Source organism: Carassius auratus, chromosome 2 (genome assembly GCF_003368295.1).
Source record: "Carassius auratus strain Wakin chromosome 2, ASM336829v1, whole genome shotgun sequence".
NCBI classification, from domain to species: domain Eukaryota; kingdom Metazoa; phylum Chordata; class Actinopteri; order Cypriniformes; family Cyprinidae; genus Carassius; species Carassius auratus.
Window position 1 is genome coordinate 498,087 of NC_039244.1, and position 24,462 is coordinate 522,548.

The 24,462-nt window shown below is 40.0% G+C and overlaps 2 protein-coding genes across 3 annotated transcripts in view; both read left to right on the plus strand.

Annotated features, from left to right (window-relative positions):
* Nucleotides 1–2,619, plus strand: LOC113111440 (protein ANTAGONIST OF LIKE HETEROCHROMATIN PROTEIN 1-like). 2 transcript variants are annotated; one of them, XR_003293321.1, is made up of 3 exons: nucleotides 1–359; nucleotides 628–2,120; nucleotides 2,311–2,619. XR_003293321.1 is itself a non-coding variant. In XM_026276167.1 (2 exons), the coding sequence occupies exons 1-2, from the start codon at nucleotides 195–197 to the stop codon at nucleotides 1,768–1,770; spliced, it is 1,308 nt and encodes a 435-aa protein (XP_026131952.1). In that variant the 5' UTR covers nucleotides 1–194; the 3' UTR covers nucleotides 1,771–2,252. The 2 variants fall into 2 exon arrangements, 1 of the variants encoding a protein (XP_026131952.1); XM_026276167.1 differs by lacking the exon at nucleotides 2,311–2,619 and having other exon boundaries at nucleotides 628–2,252.
* A 6,747-nt stretch (nucleotides 2,620–9,366) lies between these two features.
* The window catches only part of LOC113111450 (myomegalin-like), a 33,029-nt gene continuing 17,933 nt past the window's right edge, over nucleotides 9,367–24,462 (plus strand). The window contains exons 1-2 of the mRNA XM_026276207.1: nucleotides 9,367–9,608; nucleotides 12,456–12,511. Of these exons, the coding sequence (XP_026131992.1) occupies nucleotides 9,562–9,608; nucleotides 12,456–12,511 (103 nt within the window). The 5' untranslated portion in view covers nucleotides 9,367–9,561. The remainder of the gene's footprint in view (nucleotides 9,609–12,455; nucleotides 12,512–24,462) is intronic.

A 24,462-nucleotide genomic window follows, 5' to 3' on the forward strand; every position in this document is an offset into this window, starting at 1 on the left:
CGGCGTGACGTCACACGAGCAGAGAAGCAGCCACAGCAGAAGCGTGAGGAGGAATGCGTCTGCAGAGCCAGGACTAATAATGATGAAATAATCTCATTTGTGCGGAGTAACTGAACCGATCGCGGCTCGTCGAGGAACAGATCGCTCTTCTGTAGCGGCTTTTGGAGCTCCGATCCGAAAACAAAGGCGGAAACATGGCAAACGACGAGACGCTGCGCTCGTTGATGTTTACGCTCAGTTACGTGCTGTTGAAGCGGCGGCGTGACGTCACCAGCGCAGACGCGCAGCGCAGACGCGAGGTTCAGCGGCGCGTCGCGCACAGACAGTATTTTCACCAGAGGCATAAGAGGATGATCATGGTGAGCGTGACTAAAACAATCTAGTGTTTGCAGTGAATGGGTCTTCAGTTTAAAATAGTGAATTAAAACAAGTTAAGAAAACAAAAGTGTCTGTATTCCATTTATTTCTGACACCTACAAGCTTCAGATTGTTTTTAAAAATATTGATTAATAATTTATTTTGAACAAAATCATGCTCAATCACCTCACCCTAACCCATGCCTGCAAAAGATCCATCAACTTTACATTTTTCATATCGTATAAACATGAGACATTCTTCCTCTCGCAGATGATGATCGCTCAGACGTCTCGTCCGGTCAGCGGTCCGCCGGCGCGCCCCACACGGGTCTGGAGCAGCATCGAGAGCACCGATTGGTGGGAGCGTGTGGTCATGCGGGAGTTCCAGCCCTCTGATTGGCTGGAGAAGTTCCGCATGACTAAAGAGACGTTCTTCCTGCTGTGTGGGAAGCTGAAGCCGCGTCTGAGCCGTCAGGACACTCGTCTGCGTCCGGCGCTGCCGCTGGAGAAGCGTGTGGCCGTGGCTCTGTGGCGTCTGGCCTCTAACGTGGAGTACCGCACCATCAGCGCTCTGTTCGGCGTGGGACGCTCCACCGTCTGCAAGTGTGTGAGAGACGTGTGTCACGCCATTGTGCTGCTGCTGCGACCGCTGTACCTGCGACCCCCGAGCGAGCAGGAGCTGGAGGACGCTGCCAGACTCTTCTCCACCCGCTGGGGCTTCCCTCACTGCGTGGGAGCGGTCGGCAGCCTCCACGTGCCCATCATCGCACCGTCCAGCAACACCGACAACTACTGGAACAGCCGCGGCTGGCTGTCGGTGGTCACGCAGGGCGCGGTGAACGGTCTGGGGCAGTTCTGGGATGTGTGCGCTGGGTTCCCGGGCAGCACCGAGCACTCGGCCATCCTGCAGAACTCCACGCTGTGGGCACGCGGCTGCGACGGCTTCCTGCTGCACGAGCCACCGCTGGACTTCATGGGCCGGCCGCTGGGCTTCCTGATGCTGGGAGACGCCGGATACCCGCTGAAGAGCTGGCTGCTGAAGAGCTTCCCCGAGTCCAGCGAGCTCTCCGCCGGTCAGAGGGCCTTCAACCGTAAGCTGGAGCGGGCGCGGGGCGTGGTGGACGAGGCCTTCCTGCGGCTCCGAGCGCGCTGGCAGTGTCTGCTGAAGAGGAACGACTGCCGCATGGACGTGGTGCCCACCATGATCCTGGCCTGCTGCGTGCTGCACAACGTGTGCGAGGTGCACGGAGACGAGTTCATCGAGCGCTGGGAGGAGGCCGTGAGGACCGAGGAGAGTCCACAGCCCGCAGACGAGGTGTCGCCCGCCGCAGACGACCGCGATGGAGAGGAAGTCCGAGCTCTGTTCTGTCAGTACTTCCTGCAGCAGGAGACGCAGCAGCGGACGCTGACCTGATGAGCGTGACTCGTGCACAAACACAGAAGCTCGTCTGTTCGCTTCACTCACTCTTAGAAACGTCTGAATGTTAGATGCAGAACATCCCAGTCGTGTGTGTCGTGTTGATGAAGTCCGTCAGTAGTGTGTCAGTCCTGGAGTCCAGTCTCTCTCTCTTTCATCAGAGCTGAAATGAGAGCATCAGACAGAGATGTGACAGATGACGGAGTTAGTGGAGGATGGAGCTAGCTGATCTGTGTGAAACTGAGCAGAACTGACTTTATTCCTGCAGTGAAAATCATCAGCTGATTCAAACACAGTGAAGAGATCCTGAAGATCCATGAAGACTGTGAACAGCACATCATTATACAGTATAAGTGCTTTATATGCTATAATCATATACTTACATTCAAGAATATGTGTAACATTATGATCATATTCTGTTATGTTTGTACAGTAACACGTCTTGTTTTTGTTCATACAATAAAAGTCAACGGGCTGCACTGCTGTCTAGTTTTCCATCATTCTTCTAAATATAATCATCTTCCTTGTGTCACACAGGTTTGAGCTCCATAAACGATGACAGAATGATAATTTCTTGCTGAACAATCTCTAACAGTGCTCCTCATAACATGCCATCTGTCTCTGTGAGGTTTAGATGAAGAATAACTGATGAAATCTGGCGCAAGATTAAGATGAGGATTATTCCTCCTGTCGTCTTGAGATAAAATCAGGGAATATGGATGTATTAGGGTCAAGGGTCATTCAAAGGTTTTAAAGAGACAGGACCTGTACTTTAGTGATGGTGTGTGGCTGAATGTGGAAACTCTGTCTGTTAGGAAGAAGGATTATCTGCGTCTCTGGAGAGAGAGATAGAGACACATACACACAGAGAGAGAGAGGGAGAAAGAGAGAGAGGGAGAGAGAGAAAGAGAGGGAGAGAGAGAAACACACACACAGAGAGAGAGAGATTTGATGAAGACTGACGCTCGCTCACACGCTCCTGTTCAGAGGAAGGTTATCCTCCGGCCGGCAGCATGTTGCATCCGCTCCTGATCTTCATGGTCGTCGTCAACATTTCCATGAGCATCATCTTCTGGACCTTCTTGATGTCGGAGGTCTTCTTCAAAGAGGCAGAGACAGAGGAAGTGTCTCCGGCGTAGAGTCATGTAGATCTTTATAGAGTCTCTTCTGCAGCTACAGAACGCTTTCTCTTACATTGTTAAGTTTCCTGTCAGCCTTCTTTTTTTCTTTTGTCCTGTTTGTTCTGTAACAAAAGCACCGCTTGAGATTGTGGAGCACTTGTTCATGTACAGGTAAGAGAAAAACTGTTCAATGTATTACATCTTTCCCTCACAGTAATAATCATTAACGTATGAATAGAATATTTATTGTTTGTTTGATTTTTAGGAAATAGTGACTTATTTCAGTCATTTCACTATAGTCAACAAATATGGCTTCTTCATAGGCTTTTCTCAAACTCTTATCTTTCATTATTAATCCTTGAGTGCTTCATTATAAAATATGTTTAACACTTCTCTTAGAAACATATTTTGTGCAGCGGTTATATTTATAATATTTGGGAGATATTTGAGGACATTATCACAGTTCGACCTTTATATAAAGCATTTTTATATTATTCATGGAGACCTGCTACTTGTCTGGTGATCGAATGAATTTCTTTCGATCTTAAATTAAAAGAGTCAAATAATGTTGGAAATGGATACACAAATGGCGCTGTTTCTTAAAAAGAGTTTTATTTCACCTGTGAGAAGAAATGAAATGACTGATGAAGCGTTCTGTTCTGAGACGGTTGTGTGTGATTCAGAGGAGACTGTGATGAGACACACATGAAGGAGCAGATCTGGGGTCCGGGGGGGGGCTTGTAAGCAGGGCAGTATGGGATCTGAGCTGAAGGCTTATTAGATAAACAGTTGGATTAGTTTTGGAGATGCATATGACAGCGTTTTCAAATGCGATCAGTGGATAATAGCAGTACAGGCGTCTCTGAGAGACACAACACCGCTGCATGACAGAACACCAGCATGTTGCACTGGCTCCTGATCTTGATCATCGTGTTCAACACCTCCATCACAATCGTGGAGTGGACGTTTCTCTTATATGAGCTGATGAGGTTAAATTCAGAAAACCCAGATGAAGTGTGCTCGGAGTAGACAGAGCGGCACGGCTCGGGAGCATGAGGAGTTTAGTTTTAGAAATTAAGTGTCAAGGTAAGAACTGTGTTAGAGTTCCAGGTTTTTATAAATCTGTCGGTGTGTGAAACTGACAATACGTCGAGTCTGTCAGGTGAAGAGGTGCTTCAGGTCTGATTTCACTCGTTCATCTGGAATGAATCATTCTTCCTCTCTGTTTTTCTCTCCTTCGGTGGATTATATGGGAATCTCTGGAGGTTGTTCTCATAATCTTGGGAATGTTCTGTCTGCTGGATTCAGGATTTGATTAAAACAGTTTAATCTTCTCGTTCTCTGCGACTCAATCATTTCCCTGTAATCCAGGCAGATATTGTTTGTGATTAGAAAACTTTACAATCTTCTTTACCTTCTTTATTACTTTATACAGTGAGCTGTTATTACGTGCGCTGTCCTTTATGTCTCTTTCTCTCGTTCTCATCTTCTGAACAGCAGATTTGTTGGTTAAGTGCAGAGAAGTGAGTGTGAGTGATCATGGAGACCTCGTGGTCTGGTTCTGCAGAAGACAGGCTCTGGTCTCGGCGTGTGCTGACGTCTCACGGATCAGACGTGTCTCAGCTGGTGGAGTACAGGCCTCCTGCGCGTGACGCCGTCTCTGTTCCTCCACATGTGCTGTACATCACCGTGGGACTCGTGCTGGTGGTGCTGGCCACGTATGCGATAGTGGGTCACCTGATCCATGACCTGATCCATGACCTGGCAGGTACCAGATGAGCCGTGTTCGGTGGCGTGTTGTTCCTTCATCCCCAGTGCCGTGATTCTGCTGCTTTCTCATGTGAGCCTTTGTTTTGTTGTGATCCTGTTTGATTGGGTTCAGATGTGTTTTGGACTGTCAGTCTGTGCTCAGAGTGGCTCGTGTAGATGGACGGTTCTGCCATGTAAAAATAAACCATTGTTTTTACATAGTCCTGTCCTGAAGAAGCTCTTTCACGTCACAGACATTGACACAAAGGTGCACTGATAACTGAACTGATGTGGATGTTATCTGTTTGTGATGTTGTTCATGAGTCTCTGTGTGTTGTGATCAGTCAGAACGTCTGCTGTTCTCCAGGAATATCCTCTTCCAGCATCTTCTGCACGTTTGAGCTCTTCACAACACTGATTTTGAGATCCTTCTTTTCACAATGAAGAGGATTAAGGGACTCAAATGCAACTATTACAAAAGCTACGAACGTTCACTGCTGCTCAAGAAGGAAACACACTGCTCTTTACGTGTGTAAGATCACATCTATAAAGTGAGAGGAAGGGCTTTCATTGCTGCACAAATACTGCACAGAAGATCCAAGTTTACATTTCCTGTGCGTTTAATAGAACAGAATCATCTAATCACTCATGCATTTAGATGAGTGTGGCGACAAAGAAATGGTTTGATATTTTAAATGGTTGTTATTTAGCTTATCTATATATTCCTGGTAGAGCAAGACTTTGACTCCCAGTGAACACAGACGCTGAAAGCTTGAATAAGACAGTGTCTCCTAATATAAGAACTGAGTGTTTTTGTCGTCTCTCCTCAGATTGGGTCTTTGGCCCTAAAACTGAAGCTGGTGATGCTGAGCGCGGCGATGAAGAGGAGAGGGTTCAGATGGAGGAAGAGCGAGCCGGTGTGCTGCCGGGATTCATCATCACCGAACACCTTCATTACATCACTTCACTATGAGTCTACACACAGTCTGTGCCAGCTCTCACTATTCTGGCTCGAGTCTGTCACTTCGTTTTTAACGTGTTTTTAACACACCAGATGCTCTTTTAGCTGCTGTAGAACAGCGAAGCATAGATAGCAGGAAAGAGGACGTGGTCATGTGATCGTTGTGATGTCATCATTGTAACTGCTGCTTCTGTGATGCCATGAAAATTAATTCTGGCCCTGTATATATACATATAACAGAAGGCATAAAGGATGCAAGTGAGATACAGAATTAAAGCCTCTCCTCATTAGGAACCAACAGCTTGTTGTGTCTGATTCATCTTCATGAGCTTCTAGATTATTCTAATGCCTGTCTGGGTCAATAAGCACAGAAACATGTGAGATGTTCAGCTCTAAAACACCACATGAAACACATGAGGCCTGTCATGAGCCCAAAATCAAAACAATGAAATACGTCATGCTAAACTAACACTGACCTAGATTCATTATTTTTATCTTGTACTGCTTTAAATGATCTGCTGTTCAGAGAGAAATAAATTGTTGCATTAGTTTTACACATGCCAGAACATCGTTAACGAGGTTTTATCTTTTATTAATAAAGCTAAGCACAGTGTGTTCTCTCAGTTATGATTAACTATAACTGTAAGCCGTCTGAAAGCTGGATAATATCTGATAAAGCCTGTGACCTTGAGCGTCTCAGCCAATCACAGCGGCTCACATGTGTGCATCAGCGTCTCCTGCTTTATTCTTCATTCACTGCTGGAGATCCAGAGGAAGGGAAGGACATGGACGTATAACTCTGTGATTTCTCCAGACGCATAACATCTGACCTTCATCACGGCCTGTGAACAAACTCTCATCTGGACGTATGTATTGAGCTTCTGATCCACACTTGCACGACCTAACGACATGTTTAATGTGTGCTTGAGAATAGCATTTACAGGACATGAAGAAAATGTCTGTAATAAATGAACACGGTGTGCTGTGAACAGGTCATTGATCGTTCAGCAGCAGGGTCAGGTTAGGGTCAGTTGCTCTTGTATTGGTGTTAACTGTGAGGAAGTGTTCTGGATAAGAGTGTGATGACGGGGAGTGTGCCCCCTCTGCTGCCCCCATCTGGTGAGGAGGAGGTGTTCTTCAAGAATTACATCCCACCTGCTCGAGACGCCATCCATCTGCCCATTCACGTCTTCTACATCATCCTCGCCTCCATCATCATAGTGTTGACGCTCTACGCCATCATCGGCCACCTCATCAAAGACCTGATCCACGACCTGGCAGGTGAGATGAGACGCTTAAACATGATCAATGACGGCTACACTCCTCAAATACTAGTTTAACTGAAAGTGAAAGTTGTGACATTTGCCAAGTTCTGTATGGTGACCCATACTCGGAATAGATACTCTGCATTTAACACATCCAAATACACACACACACACACACACACACACGCGCGCGCGCGCGGAGCAGTGAACACACACACACACACACACACACCCGGAGCATATAGGGTTAGATAAACTGAGAATCGGGATTTAGTTATTTGTTTTTTTCTCAAAGATCACGATTCTACCACGATTCTGAATTAAACAAAATAACGTCATGTACTGGAGGCAGTGACAAAAAATATTTTGTTATTGCTGCTATTTCAAAATGTTTAATTTATTTGAATCAATTAATATTATTATTATTTCTTTTATTTGAACGAATTGTTCATTTAGTTCCTTGTAAATACTTCGCTTGTTTCATTACTGGATGAGTCGGTGTCTGGAATCTCTGGAATTAATGAATGAGGGACAAATATTTTTTAAGTCCCTTGTCGCCGCCTAGTGGAGAAACAACGCAATCGACACAAACGTTATTTGAAGCGCCAATTACTTTCAAGGTGATTTGCTCTCATTTGATCGCTAACATAGCCATCAGTGATTATATATATATATATTTTTTTTTATCTGATTAAGGCCCACAAAATGCTAGGGCCGTCTCTGGATGTCATTTAGAAATAAAATTGCATAAGTGTTTAATCGAGATTAATCGTGCAGCTCTATCAATAAATGTATTGATTATGTCACATAACTTTGGAAAATATCCAGTTTACACCCCACTTAATAAATCTTCATAGATGTGATCTGATCTGATACGTGACTGATGTTAACTCCATCGCCGGTCATTAAGAGCATCTTCTCCTGGTCTCCTGCAGACTCTCTGTTCGGTCAGCAGCCAGAGGAGGTGCAGCTCAATCTGTGCGAGGCCAAAGACAAATTCATGGCCGACTGGTGTCCTGAGACCAGCCCGGAGCTGGAGGAGATGGCCCGAGCTGAGGAGATCCGGGTGGTGATGGAGGGTAACAGATACACCCCGGCCATCTGGATCATCTCTGATGGGACCGAGCCCAGAGCACCTCGCACCGGGCCCCGGGTCGTGTTCGGCAAGAACGTATAGAGCAGGGGGACCAGACCTCAGCTCAACTTACCTTTGGATGTTTCTAGTCAGTCTGAAGACCTTAATACTTCTTTATAACATGATGAGAGTAGAGCAGAGGTCAGACTCAGATGACAGTGTGTCTGTACGAGGAGACGCCGGGTCTCTAATAGACCCTTATTTAGTGTGTCTGTCCTTCCTGATGACTGAGCTCATCCCTTATGAAAAATAGACATGGTTGTATCATAGTAAAAGTGTAGTAACCTTTTTTTTTTGGCATATTGATTACCATTTTTACATCCACAGTTATACAATAAATATTGTTGAACTATGGTTAGTGTGTGGCTACTGTGGTGTTTTGGTTGTATTTGTAGAAAAAAATAGTTAATTTTCTTAAGGGATTGAGTTTATAAATCAGGTGTAATGCAAAATGCACAGCTTTCTGACTCTCATTCATCATTCTACATGATTGAAACAATAAAACATACATTTCATAAAAAGGGCCTTTTATTTGAATCAGTATGTGTACACGCACACCAATCTTGAACAGACATGCTTGAAGAGAACTGAACTGAGCAGGACGAAGCTATTATCACTGAATCAATGATGATCTGACTCTAACCAAAAACACATCACTGTTTGTCCGCTTTCATCGATACATTATTTTTCTTGTTTAACACGGACACAACCCATGAAGCACTAAAGAAATAAAGGTGACTTGAACAAAAGTGAGGCTTTAACTCCGAAACTGTGGATTGGCTCAGATTGGAGCATCTTATGGATCATGAAGTTTAACAATTACTCTCTTCCAACATAAGTGTTTATCGATTAGATATTAATGCTTTAACCTGGTTTTCCAAAATATTCAAATGGTCTGAAAAATGAATGAGAAAATATTGTGATTGTGGTGAAAGTGTTTTAGGTTCAGGTACTGAGGAACCACTGATTCATGCTAATAGACCTAACCCTAATTTTTTTATGCCTTTTTGCACTTTTTGCAGCCAAATAGGATGCAGAACTGTATTAAAGAAGTAGAAATAAAAAAATCAAAGAGATTCAAATGTAGCATCATCTTTCTTCCTAAAACGAGTTAAAGCTGTCATTATACACACATTATTTCAAGACGCATTTAGCGATGTGTGTAGTTTATATATTTACATTTAATCATTTAGCAGACGCACATATATATATCGTTATTTGATTAATTAAATTAGCACTTATTAACAAATGTAGATTTCATATAAATGCTTCTAGATCTACTCACTGGGTTATCTCACGGTTAGTAAATGTAAACGAGATTAATTGAAGCAGTGAGCGCGTCACGTTGATGCGCGCGGAGAGACGCATGCGCGTTACAGCCGATGCTCTGATGTGCTTCTGCTGATGTAGGTCAGATGTAGCCTGAATGAGTCCAGAAGCAGCTTCACACGAGCCCGTGGATGTAGCACAACCGAGCCGGAGCAGACCGGACTCCTTCAGGATCCTTTGTCTGTGAGGAATAACGACGCGCTGCTCGATGGAGCGTCCCGGTGTTTGATGATGAACCGGAGCGGGGCGGAGAGCGCGAGGGCTGCGGCCGAGCGGTGAGGATCTCCGCCATCGATCAGGGCTTCCATTCACATGAATCCGCTCATCACGTCACACACACGGGCCTTCACTTCACAGCTGCACCAGTCTTGTGTTCATATGATCACGACTGATATTCCCGTTTCTCTCGAGGGTTTAGATGAGAGCAGTGCATACCTGCATGCGCTGTATTTATATGAAACACGATCAGCTGATCAGTCAAGCTACACCCGTTCATCAGATGATCACTGTCCTCCATCTTCATCTCATAAGCAGAATCACACAGCATCTGTCTGTCATCCTCTGCTTTAACAGCTGCATGTCTTCGCCTCAGATGATCCTGACAGTATTTGTGTCTCAGTATGATATAAAGCAGAGGAGAAATTCAGACTGAGATCTTGTGATCGCAGGCTTTGTTTCCTTGGCAGCTGATCTGAGCACAGTTTGAGACTGAGATCTGTCTGTTAGGAGACACTTGTGAGATTACGCAGGTGTTTTTAATAAGAGAAATGTGAGAACAAAGAGCGTCTCGTATATTTGTGCTGAAGGGTGTGTGTGTGTGTGTGTGTGTGTGTGAGACGGTCAGTGCGTCGAATGTGAGGCTCACATTTACTCACATGTCTCCTAATTAAAGCACCTGATTCAATTGTGTGCGTATTTGTCATGCTTTTTGGATTTATTGGATTCATGATTTAACAGTGGATTATTTATTGACATGAAATATCACGCTCAGCTGATGTGATGCTCATCCTCTGCATGTTGTGGAATATGTTATATTAATGGGGTCAGTTATATGCCATGCTCATTTTGGTTTTGAAAGTGAATTTTAAAATATAAAGCTATATAAATAAAATAAAAAGACTTACTATTGCCTTATTGTACTAATTCAGTTTAAAATTGTTTTTATTTGTCTTTATTTTACGGGATTAGCTCAGATTTTAGATGAATGCCGTCTAGTGTTTAATTTAATGTCCAAATGTGGTGTGTCTTTGCTCTTTAATTACAGTTTATTAATCTTTGTGTAAGGGCTGCACAATCAATCGAAATTAAATCACAAAGGCAATAAATCGTGATTAGGCAGAAGCTGCGATTGTCACGTGTCTCTTTCAGTGAAGCGCAGTTCTGTGATCCGCGGTAAATCTCCATCTGAAGGCCAGAGGGCGCTCTCGCGCTGAACATACAAATATGCCCCGAAGAAGGAATCCAGGAAATGCCTCACACTGCAGTTGAATAAACCCATAGACAGTAAAAGAAATGGACACAGCGACCCCATTGGAACTCAATTGAGACAAATGAAGCCCAGTTTTAGCGTTTTTTAGCACTTCCGTTTCTGACGCGCAGACTCAAACGAAGCTTGATGACGTCAGCAACCTGTCTGCCAGATGTAAATCTTCTAGTAGCTGTGCGTGCAAACTGCCATCGTTAATCTTGCAGAGACGGCGAGCTTGAGCGGGGAGTTCTTTGTCGTGAGTGAGCAGGAGTAAGTATTCTGATTAATTATTTTGTATAGTATTTTAAAATGTAACGCCAGTACGCCATATTAAGTTAATTGCCCGCGAGCTTCTCCTCCTGTCTGTACGGTAATGCGACAGAGAGACGAGTGGTTATGACGCAATCGTTAGCCTATTTTTTACAAAAACATAGATACAAGGTAATGGAGCCTTTTATACATTTTCGTGTTTCTTAAGAAATAAATAATGGACAAACAGAGTCTTTAAACGCCTCAGATGTAAAGTTATTCGCTGTCAAAGTGACGCCAAAATGAATGGGAGTCAATGGGAATGCTAACGCAAGTGAAGTTCTGCTAAAAGATGGCAGCCCCCACCCGACTTCAACTTCCGGTCGAGTTCCTTGCCCCTTGAATAAACCCAGGGGGGCAGTGTTTCATATTTTTTTGAAGCAGCCCTGGAAGCCGCCATTGGCTTCTCTGGAAGATTCGGTGGGTGATTCAGATTTCTCTTGGCACAGCGATTAGAAGATTATAAGATTTACAGCTTGCTCATGTGACACCTACGTCATCGAGCTCAGTTTGAGTCTGCGCAGTACGCCTGACCCCCAGCAAGTGCGTGCTTCTAATCGACTTCATTTTTCTCCGTTGAATCCAATGGGGTCGCTGTGTGCATTTCTTTTACTGTCTATGAATAAACAGATTTAACTGCTTTCATTGATTCAAAGTGATTAATAAACACAGGGCTATGACTACTATCTGAGTTCTTATTATAATTATAAAGTATAGCTATAATGAAATGCTAATCAACATAGCCATTATCTCTGCTTAGAATATAATGAAAAATTGAGTGTGCCTTAATTAATCTTAGAATCCACATCATCTCACAAGGATTTAATTCAAACATTCAACTGACGTTATGAAGTGAGTTTGGAGTTCAAACATTATTAAATGTGGTATTTTCACGTGCTCTCAGATGAAGCAGCATTTATTACACAGAGCTGTAGTTCACAGCTGTCATTATCGCCAACGATTTAGTCCATTTGATAATCTTACAATTATATCGTCTGTGATTATGAATGCGATTTTTCATAGCTTGTTAGAGAACTAGGGCTCTGTGAAGTGAATGCTGCTCCACCTGAAGCAGGTGATGGAGATTTACTGCTAATCACAGAACTGGCTTTAATGAGTAAATGTGCAGGACAATCACGATTAATCATCCAGCCCTACTTTGTGTTATTGTGATGTGGACTGATTTGAAGTGAAATAAAAGACAGTTAATGTCAGTATATATATATGATGTCATTCCAGTGAACAGTTAATTCATTCATGCTGAAGCATTCAGCAAAAGCCATTCAGTAATGTGTTTGTGTGTGAATGAACGCATGATTTATGGATTCTTGTTCTGATTTTTCAGAGATTTTGTTGTGGATGGAGAGATAAATGAATGCGGATCTACTAGTTACATTACAGGTAACACACACACACACACACACACACACACACACACAAATGCAAATATATTACAGGTTTTTTTTTTTACAATCATTTTTGCACTGATAACAGAACCTTCATGTCATTTTTCAAAACTCTAGACACAAAACTTAAGGCCCTGGTATACTTCAAACAAAGTTAGTTTTTGTTCTGTGTTTGGGGGCAAAAATTATTTTGAAAAGGCTGAGTGACGGTATACTGTTTCCGAACATTGAGACACCCCTGCGCTGCTGGAGGCGGGGTGTAGATTAATGTAAACCAGACACTTGTGCATGTCCCCTAAACACAACTACGATGAAATGAAGTGTAGGCAATCTAGGTGTGAGACGGACACCAACTATCAGAATATTATAGACAAAAGAATAATGTTTAGCAGCAGTTCAGAGTCAAGTATCATGTTTGCAATACATAAGAACCATAATCAGTCCTCTATGGGAAGTGTGAATGTCTCCTAGTCTGAAAACTTTAGCATGATGTGGATAAAAAATATTGGAGTCAGTTTGTTCTTTTATTTTATTAGTGTTCATTTATTTTATTAAACTGGATAAATTGTTACACCCTTTTATATTTTATGTGGTGCCATGATTTATTTTTGATAAAAACAAAGGTTTATTATTGTATGTTCGTTTGGCATTTATTGTATACCCTTTAAATTGGCTCATTGAAAGAACAACAGCAGCAGTATGGTGTAACATTTAAATGAAACACATGTACTTGGTACTTGCTGCCTTATATCTTTGCTGTTTCCTTTCATTCTTTTTATGGCTTTGGAAAACTTGTCTTGGGTGTTTCTCTGGGTTTCTTTTTGCATAACTCTGGCTTCATTGTGATTTCATTCTAGGAATTAAATGCTTTCTCTGATGACTGATCGTACACTTGCAGATATATTTGTGCTAGCTCGGCTATATCCGACACTCCAGTGTATTCATGTTGCTAAAGACTAGGCCAGAGATATTGTTCTCTCTTGTCTGACCTACGCTGAATTAGAATAGGAACCAAAAAAAAGGACTTCAAAGAATGTGGAGTTTCAGAACACACACCGATTGCGTAACCATCACGGACCAATAGAAACTCAAAGGCGTTTAGGAACGGAAACGAACTCCCCCAGAAAGTTCGATTGGTGAGCCATTTCAAACTGCTGAAACAAACTCAAAACGAACTTTGTTTTGGCCTGATTTTGTTCAAATTGATGTCATATCAGTTCGTTCTTCGATTTCGTTTGAAGTATATCGGGGCCTTTAAAATTATCATTATTTGTAACAGGCTCTCTAATGTTCAAACTATGCATATTGCCTTCATATCTTTAAAGAAGCCTTGCATTTGGAGAAACATTGGTTCATGTGATGAAATAAAAATCACAACATAGATTTTCCAATAGAAAAAAATCTGATAAAAAAAAAACACAAAATAAAGTACTGTAGACTGAGGCAGTCCACACTGTACTATGCATTTAGATTTAGCAGATGCTTTTATCTAAAGCAACTTACAAATAAGGATAATAGAAGCAATCAAAACAGCAATGATATACAAGTGCTAGAACAAGTCTAATGAAGCAAGGTTTAAAAAAAAAACATAAAAGGAAAACTGATAGAATAGAGAAAGAATAGATCTATTGTTAGGTGAAATGAAAAGAAAACGGATGAAATACAAAAATAATTTAGTATTAGTTTTTCTTTAGAAAACAATTAGCAAATCAATAGATTACAAGTTAAAAAAGGGGACTTTTTTTTTTTTTTTTTTTAGAATAGAATTAGAATAAAGAGTGCTAGAGTTAGAGAGTCAAATAAAGATGTCATTGCATGCATCATCCATGGCCTGGAGCAGAGTGACTTGTTTATGAGTTGCCTTACATAGACCTTTCACCTCCATGTGGAGAAAAACTCCTCAGTGGGATTAAGGAAAGGGGAGTATGGAGATAAATACAGGGTGAGGAATTGTGGATGGGCCTGAAACCATACTTGGATCATTTGAGCATGATGAAACTAAAGATCATCCCAAACTATTATGTAGGTCACACCATCAGTTCTACAGACCTGATTTAGCTCATCAAGGAAGGCTATGAGGTGAGCTGCATTATATGACACTCCATCTTCTGATATAGCTGCACACATGGTGATATTGGTTCCACATTGTCCAGATACTTGAATGGTTGCCCGTTGGTCAATTAAATTCTGACCTCTCCTCCTTGTCTTGGCCAGGTTAAAAAAATATCCAAAAATATGAATTTGTGATCATTTTCATCAGCATCCAGGTCCATCACCCTCTAAAAAGACAAAGACGATTACAAATTACAATAATGTAAAATATTTGCCAAAAACTGTCTTCGGTTGCTTCACTCTATCTGTATGTCTTTCAAAATGCACATGGTATAGTTGTTTGAAGACACCTGATGTCTTTTCAGCACCTGTGCAGTAATTGGCACACTTATGGCTTCCAAAAACATTGTCATTGTCCAAGATTGATGAATATAATTTCTGGACAGAAAAGGAAATATCTGTTTTAGTCTTATAATCAGGGTTAGGTTCTTCTACACCCTTGTTAATCAGCTATCCTTTCCCTCTGATTTTAGGAATAAATTATGGGTAAGGTTAGGTTTAGCAGTAGGGATTGGATTAAGTCTATTTTTGGACAATAATATTGATCAAGGATCATCAAAAGATGTTGATCCAGGAACATGTCTTGGCAAAAGGGTTAGCTTAAACTTTAGTGGATTCTGAAGACCTGCCGGTTCTCATTGCAGAAAGTTCTGATGATTGAGATGATCTTCTGAGATTTGGCTGAAACATTGTAGCTGCTGCACTCATTGTCATGCACTGTAAAAAATGAATCATGGATCTTGTAATTTTCATCAAAAAAATTAAAGTGATAATTAAAAATAATGTGTGGATTTCGTTAAAGAAATTGTGATTCAGTGTTGTATAGAAAATAATAAGGACTTTTTACTAATAAAACTAAGAGATGCGTTTTCCTCATTTTGTTTTAGGAGACTTAAGCAGTTTTGGTGCTTGAACTGGGGAACTGATTAAACTAAAATAATTAAGGAAAGAAGGCTGCCTATTTAATTTAAGTGAATTAGCTAAATTTAGCAGTTTTATTTTAGAGGTGATTGTTAGTTCCCAGCATGCTTTGCATATGGCTTGATATGGAGAGTAAATTTTGAAATTAAATGCTACTTTGTTTTTGAGTGAAGGGAGGCATCTATTAATGTTTAATGTTCAGTTACATTTGACATTTTTAAGAGTTTCTGTAACATCGAAGTTTCCATTGCACAGTGCAATCGTTACTGTGCAGAAGAGTAGAGCTTGTAGTTATGGATACTACTCTTCTAAGGCATTAATGAGCAGTACTTTCCAGTATTTCTCAAGTATTTTCCTATTTGAGCTGATTGGCTGTATACAGTCTTGTAAATGTATAAAATAACAAAATACAAACAGATCTCTTTTAAAATCACCGACTTTTGAGAATAAACTTCAAATAAATGAGCACATTTGCCTAATTATATTAAATTTATTGTGCCATAGACTAAATAATTTAGGAATTTTTACTTAATTTATTTGGGTAAATTTCACAAAAAAACAACAACCTTAAAATCTACTCAAATATAATATGTGTAATGTTGTTACCATAATTTTCTTAAGCAGATAGCATGTAATATTTTTTACAGTGTGTCATGATTTCTGATATAGTCTACAACTATAGCTCTGATTTTTATTTGACGCTCTTTGCTGTTCCTGCTGGTGTCTAGGTCTGAGGACTCGTCAGTGATCATCCACATACCTCCTTAAAGGGCTGCTTGTCCCCTTATATTCCTCTGACCACCATGTAATCCTTGCCTTTCACCTTCTTCTTCTGACTCCATGTCCTCATTGTGTTGAGTAGGATACTATAATTCCACTTATCTTATTTATATATGTGTGCAAATATGTGAAATCAATGAGCAGTAATGAGTAGCTATTAACTCATTAAAACCACAAAAGCAATTACATAAAAGTAATCTTACACACAGTAATGTTTAATATGAAAATGTGTTCTGTAAAAGTGGTACATGAGACCATAGAAATCATATCTGATAAAGAATGAAATATGACACCCATAGATAATGTAGTCCATCTGGGTCATATCCTGTGGTAAATGGTGTCAATTAATCTATCCTTAATCTACCTTATCTGACATTCTTGATCTAAACATGGAATATCAGTTTCCATAAAAGCTTCAAGAGTAATGCATCACTGGTTTAGCTCTTTCCTGGCTTATCTCCCAGTCAAGTCAAGTCACCTTTATTTATAAAGCGCTTTAAACAAAATACATTGCGTCAAAGCACTGAACAACATTCATTTGGAAAACAGTGTCTCAATAATGCAGAATGATAGTTAAAGGCAGTTCATCATTGAATTCAGTGATGTCATCTCTGTTCATTTAAATAGTGTCTGTTTTTATTTGCAATCAAGTCAATGATATCGCTGTAGATGAAGTGACCCCAACTAAGCAAGCCAGAGGAGACAGCGGCAAGGAACCGAAACTCCATCGGTGACAGAATGGAGAAAAAAACCTTGGGAGAAACCAAGCTCAGTTGGGGGTCAGTTCTCCTCTGACCAGACGAAACCAGTAGTTCAATTCCAGGCTGCAGCAAAGTCAGATTGTGCAGAAGAATCATCTGTTTCCTGTGGTCTTGTCCTGGTGCTCCTCTGAGACAAGGTCTTTACAGGGGATCTGTATCTGGGCTCTAGTTGTCCTGGTCTCCGCTGTCTTTCAGGGATGTAGAGGTCCTTTCTAGGTGCTGATCCACCATCTGGTCTGGATACGTACTGGATCCGGGTGACTGCAGTGACCCTCTGATCTGGACACAGACTGGATCTGGTGGCTACGGTGACCTCGGAACAAGAGAGAAACAGACTAATATTAGCGTAGATGCCATTCTTCTAATGATGTAATAAGTACATCGGGTGTTATGGGAAGTGTTCCCGGTTCCGGTTTACCTAATCAATGCAGCCTAAAAATCCTTTAACGGATTTGGATATTAAAAGCATATTAGTATGTTATGTGTATGCCAGGTTAAAGAGTTGGTCTTTAATCTAGATTTAAACTGCAAGAGTGTGTCTGCCTCCCGAACAATGTTAGGTAGGTTATTCCAGAGTTTAGGAGCCAAATAGGAAAAGGATCTGCCGCCCGCAGTTGATTTTGATATTCTAGGTATTATCAAATTGCCTGAGTTTTGAGAACGTAGCGGACGTAGAGGAGTATAATGTAAAAGGAGCTCATTCAAATACTGAGGTGCTAAACCATTCAGGGCTTTATAAGTAATAAGCAATATTTTAAAATCTATACGATGTTTGATAGGGAGCCAGTGCAGTGTGGACAGGACCGGGCTAATATGGTCATACTTCCTGGTTCTAGTAAGAACTCTTGCTGCTGCATTTTGGACTAGCTGTAGTTTGTTTACTAAGCGTGCAGAACAACCACCCAATAAAGCATTACAATAATCTAACCTTGAAGTCATAAATGCATTGAATGGTGACATCATATGCATGCATGGACTTCAGTTTCTGAATGCTGATTACATTCAAATTTACCTAACCACCAGCTTTGATAGGCCATCATTGCCTGACTCACTTAAACTAAATAATAACGAAAGGGAAATACTAATAATTGGTTACATCAGTCAGAAGGATTCTGTCCTGAGAAATTAATGGGGTTCATGTTAAGCCTTCTTCATCCGTAATCTTGGTGTGTAATTTGTCTCATCTCTATCTTTTGCCTCTCACATTTCTTCTGTTGTTAAAACTTATTTTTTTCTATCTTCGTAATATTGCACATCTTCGATCTTCTCCAACTCTAGCTGATACTGAAATCTTAATTCATGCATTAATCTCTTCCTATCTGGATTCTCTATTTCGTTGTCTGCCTAAAAACGTATTGCAAGGTTACAGTATGTTCAAACCTCTGCAGCAAGAGATCTCCGCTCCACCAGGCGTTCTGTTCTCATTACTCATCTACTGCATGATCTTCACTGGCTACCTCTGGCATCATGTATCCACTTTAAGATATTGCTTCTAACCTTCAAAGCATTAAATGATCTCTTAAACAGATCTGTCTGACCTATTGTCTTTTGTCAATTCATCGTTTTTGGCTGTCCATTGTAGGTGGTAGGTAATTTAGTGTTAATATTCTTAAATTATAAAATTCACTACCCCTTACACTTCGTAATATATCTTTTTTGTCAACCTTCAAGACTCTGCTAAAAACATATCTTTTTAATATGTATTTTGGGTAATATGGCTATATGTGGCCTTCTGTGTCTGTACTATGTACAAATGATCTCTGTCTCGTATAGCACTATGTTAAAGTGACCTTGAGCTATGGAAAGGTACTATATATAAATAGAACTTCTATCTTCTTCTCATCATTTTGAACTAGAGATCGACCGATATGGGTTTTTCTATTGCCAATGCCGATGTTTAGAGGTCAGGGTCAGCCGATTGCCCATATGTGCTGCTGATTTTTAGGGCCGATATCTTGAAGTTTTCCCCTTCATTTGCATGCTTAAATGTCACACTAATAGTAAGTGGATGCACAACATTTCTAAACTTATCATCATTTATTGAGCACTGACTTGAACCATCTCTCCCGGGTACGGCACGGGACCCATTTTTTTTGGTAGCCCGTGAAAGGAACAGTGGCACGCTCCTTCCCTCCGTAGTGCTAGGGTCTTCTCCTTGGGCAAGAGAGAACAACCCTTTAGCCCCCCTTACTAGGGTTACAGTTATTTTTAATTATAATTATATTCTTGTGTGGATCTTTTCTATTATCACGCTGAAAGAAGTTGTAAGTAAACAGATCCTAAATATCCCAAATGGGACAACTCGTTTGCCGTGAGTTGCGACCCGTGTTGGTGGAGGAAGAGATCCTGGTCCCTGAGAAATGTGGTTTACTGAGGTTTCCATTATTTCAACACGGTACTTTGGCTCCTACTTCACCTAGACGGGAGGTTGGAATGGCTCGATCCAATCAATCGGCTGGTCAAGGCATGCCCTGGGAAAGACTTTTCGTTATGTATATCCCCAGAAGGCGTTGGCTTAGGGTCAATCAAGTGATTTGAGCAAATGGTAGCTTACTTTGCTTGAGTATACCATTTTTATATCCCTGATGCATAATCTGCTGGAGATCCGCGGCGCTGTGCATCCCCTTTTTTTGGGGCTCCGAGGTGGGTGGGGAGTAAAGATGATGAAATTTAAACATTTAAATATGGCTACAAAACACAACTCAAAAAAACGTTTCTTGGAACCAGATACGGATAACAGTGCACCAAACAGAGGCTTTTCTCTGTCGAGTAATGATGATTGGCCAAAGTTTATTACTATTGAATCTATTTCTTCAGATATCCCAATTATCAAGCTCTCCCCTTTTGCCATACAAAAGGGTATTGCAGGAATAGCAGGAACTGTTAAAGAAGTGAAAAAATTACGTTCGGGACAAATTCTTGTTGAATGCTGTAAAAAGGCAAATGCTGAAAACCTGTTACATGCTAATATGCTGGCAGGAGTTCAGATAAAGACATACCCTCACCCAACTTTGAACTATAGTAAAGGAATAATTCGTACTAGAGAACTGGATGATGTAGATGAAGAAGAAATAACAAATGAGCTTAAAACTCAAGGAGTAACAAATGTGAAACGAATTATAATCAAAAGAGAAGAAAGAATGATTAAAACCAATACATACATCATCATTTTTAATAAACCACTCCTACCAGAAAGAATTCAGATTGGGTATCTAAGTGTTCCGGTAGACCTATATATACCCAATCCTTTGAGGTGTTTCAATTGTCAAAAATATGGACACGGATTTAATAGTTGTAAAAACAAGCACATCTGTTGTAACTGTGGAGAAGAAGGCCATGACAAGGGTAGTTGTGAGAAACCAACTAAATGTTGTAACTGCACAGGTGATCATTCAGCTGCATCAAAACAATGTCCCATGTGGATCAAAGAAAAGGAAATACAAAAAATCAGATGTACAAAAAGGATCAGTTACATTGAAGCAAAGAAACAAGTGACTATAACACCTATTTTTACTCTGAATAAAACATTTGCTTCTGCTGCAAGAAAATCTGTGAGATCAGTAGATTGCCAGACAGACATCACTTGGATGTGCAAAGATAAACCTCAAACAGTTAACCTAAGTAATACTCCCTCAAGGGCAAAAACTACAGAAAAACAAAACGAAGTCCCCTCAAATGACACGAACCTCAGCCAAATTTCAGAAACAGAAAATCAGAGGACAAGTAAAAGCAACAGGAAATCAAACTCTCAGTCCAAAGTATCTCAAGAAGAAACATCAAAGACAAGACAAATAAAAGATGTGGAAATGAAAGAGAGTGAGCATCATAGTAGAAGCCCATCTCCAAAAGGAAAAGTTAGGACAAATGTTCCTATTCTTCCTAATAGGTAATGAAAGAGTCTATCATTCAATGGAATTGTCGTGGGATCAGAGCGAACTTCACAGAATTACAGCGTTTAACTACAACTGTTGACCCCCTTGCAATATGTCTTCAGGAGATACAACTCTCAACTGATTATAACTTTTCTTTTAAAAATTTTACAGTATTTGCCACCTTTGGTCCCAATGACAAGCGAGCTTCTGGTGGTACGGCAATACTAGTAAGAAACAATGTAATTCATAGTCCTATCAGTATTAATAGCAGACTACAAGTGACAGCAGTACGATTAACTTTGCATAAAACCATTACTATATGCTCCATTTATATTCCTCCAGACTTAAACTTGATGCGCACAGACTTGGATGATCTGGTAAATCAACTTCCATCTCCTTTTATACTCATGGGAGATTTTAATAGTCATAATTTGCTGTGGGGCAGTGATCATTGCAATACAAAAGGAAAGAAGATTGAAGACTTTATAAATAATAACACCTTATGTCTTTTAAATAATGGGTCAAATACTTATTTACATCCAGGGCATGGAACTTATTCTGCAATTGATCTAACAATATGTCAACCAGAAGTTTTTTTAGATTTATCATGGAAAGTATTGGATGACTTTTGTGGAAGTGACCATTTTCCAATAATCATTACTTTTAAAGGAAAAGAAGAAGAAGAAAAAACACAAAGATGGAAAATCAAAAAAGCTAACTGGTATCAATTTCAAGCTCTATGTTATGAGAGATTTACACATTTTGTGGAGAACAGGCCAGATGCCTTGGAAAATTTTACAGATACACTAATGTCTATTGCAAATGATACAGTCCCAAAAACATCATTAAACAAAAAATCTAAACAACTCCCATGGTTTGATGATAAATGTAAAGAAGTTATTAAAGAAAGGAAAAAAGCTGAAAGATATTTCTACAAACGTCCATCAACTGAAAATCTTATTAAACTCAAAATTGCTAGAGCAAAAGCAAGAAGAACTATCAATGAAGTTAAGAAGGAAAGCTGGAGAAATTTTGTTGCCAGTATATCACCTAATACTCCTTCAACCAAAATCTGGAACTTGATACGGAAAATGAAGGGTGAAACCATTGGTTCGCAAATACAACACATCAAGCAACATGGTTTACTCTTGACTTCAAAACAAGATATTGCAAATATTCTAGCAAGAACTTTTGAAAAGAATTCATCTTTTGAGAACTGTTCTCCTGCTTTTAGAACATTCCAAATTCAACAAGAGAAAGAGAAAATAAATTTTATTTCAAATAATTTGGAGCCATACAATCAGAATTTTTCCATGGAAGAGCTACAACGAGCCATTAGGAAATCCCATGATACAGCGGTTGGACCAGATAAAGTTCATTATCAGTTTATAAAGAACTTACCTCACCTCTTTCTGAAGAAGCTTCTGGGAACTTTTAACTCTATTTGGATATCAGGAAATATCCCATCTTCTTGGCTTGAAGCTGAAATTATTCCTATCCCAAAACCAGGAAAAGACCATAGTGATCCTATAAATTATCGACCTATAGCTTTAACCAGTTGTCTATGTAAAACTATGGAGAGGATGGTAAATGATCGTCTAGTCTGGTGCCTGGAATCCAAATATCTTATAAGTAAGGCTCAATGTGGTTTTAGGAAAGGTCGAAGTACAACAGATCACCTTGTCAATCTTGAAAGTTATATCCGTGATGCGTTTATTAAGAAAGAACATGCTGTGGCTGTTTTTTTCGACTTGGAAAAAGCCTATGATACTACTTGGAAGTATGGAATCTTAAAGGATCTGTATCGACTAAATTTTAGAGGTCGTTTGCCAATTTTTATTGAAAGATTTCTTTCAAATAGAATCTTTAGAGTCAAGGTTGACAATACTGTGTCCGACCCGCATAAACAAGAACTTGGAGTACCTCAAGGAAGTATTTTATCAGTTACTCTTTTTAGTATAAAAATAGACAGTATTGCTCAGGTTATTGGTTCAGATGTTCTTTGCAGTTTATATGTAGATGACATCTGCATTTGCTATAGAAGCAAGCATATAAACACTATTGAAGAAAAATCCAACTAAAAATAAATAAAATGCTCTCATGGTCAGTACAGAATGGCTTTAAATTTTCACAAACAAAAACTGTCTGTATGCATTTTTGTCAACTTCGTTCATTGCATAATGAACCAGAATTATTTTTGGATGGTATTCCCATTGAAGTCGCAAAGGAGACTAAATTCCTTGGCATAATCTTTGACAATAAGCTGTCATTTATTCCACATATCAAAATGCTTAAAAAGAAGTGTTCTAAAGGCCTGAACATCTTAAAGGTTTTGTCCAAAACTGGGAGCAGATATGACATCACTTATGAACTTATATAGAACTTTGATCCGATCGAAGCTGGACTATGGGAGTATTGTTTATGGATCTGCCAGGAAATCATATATACAAGCATTGGATACTATACATCATCAAGGCATACGATTAGCTTTGGGAGCATATAGAACATCACCAATTCAAAGTTTATATGTAGAAGCCAATGAACCTTCCTTGGAAAACAGACGATTAAAGTTGGCCTTACAATATGCAATCAAATTAAAAACAAATAAAGGAAATCCAGCATATCCGGCAGTTTTTACAGTCCAGTATTCAATAATGTATGAAAGAAAACCAAATCATATTCGTCCATTTGGTCTACGTATAAAACCTCATCTGGAAAATCTCAAAGTAGATTTAAACATCTTGGAACAAACCCACTTTTGCAAAATTCCCCCTTGGGATATCAAAAAACCCTTTATTTTGTTGGATTTATCAAAGAATCAAAAATCGGAAACACATCCAAATGATTATCAGCTACAATTTTTAGAAATAAGAGATATGTATCCTCAGTATACTCTAATATACACAGATGGATCCAAATCTGGAAACCAGGTAGCGGCAGCTTTTGCAACGAATGAAGTACATCAAGGTATACGTATTCCAGATCAAAGTTCAATCTTCACTGCAGAAGCAAATGCTTTATTGCTGGCATTAAAATTTATTGAAACTTCTTCACAAAAGAAATTCTTAATAATGACTGACTCAAAATCATGCCTGGATTCACTGGAAAGTTTGAAAACTGATCATCCAACAGTAGTCAAGATCTTCGTAAAATTATCAATGCTCAAATCAAAGGCTTTTAGCATCTACTTTTGCTGGGTACCTGGACACTCAGGAATTGCTGGAAATGAGAAAGCAGACAGTGCAGCAAAAGAAGCACTATCCACAGAATTAGTAAATAGTTTTATACCTTTTACAGACTTAAAACAAACGATAAATGAATACATCAGAAATAAATGGCAATCAGAATGGGATCAATGTCTAAATAATAAGTTGCATGAAATAAATCCTGATGTGAAGAAAAAACTTAACCTCTGTTTTGAGAATCGTTGGAATCAAGTCATCTATACACGATGCAGAATAGGACATTCAAAAATTACACATACATTTTTACTCTTAGGA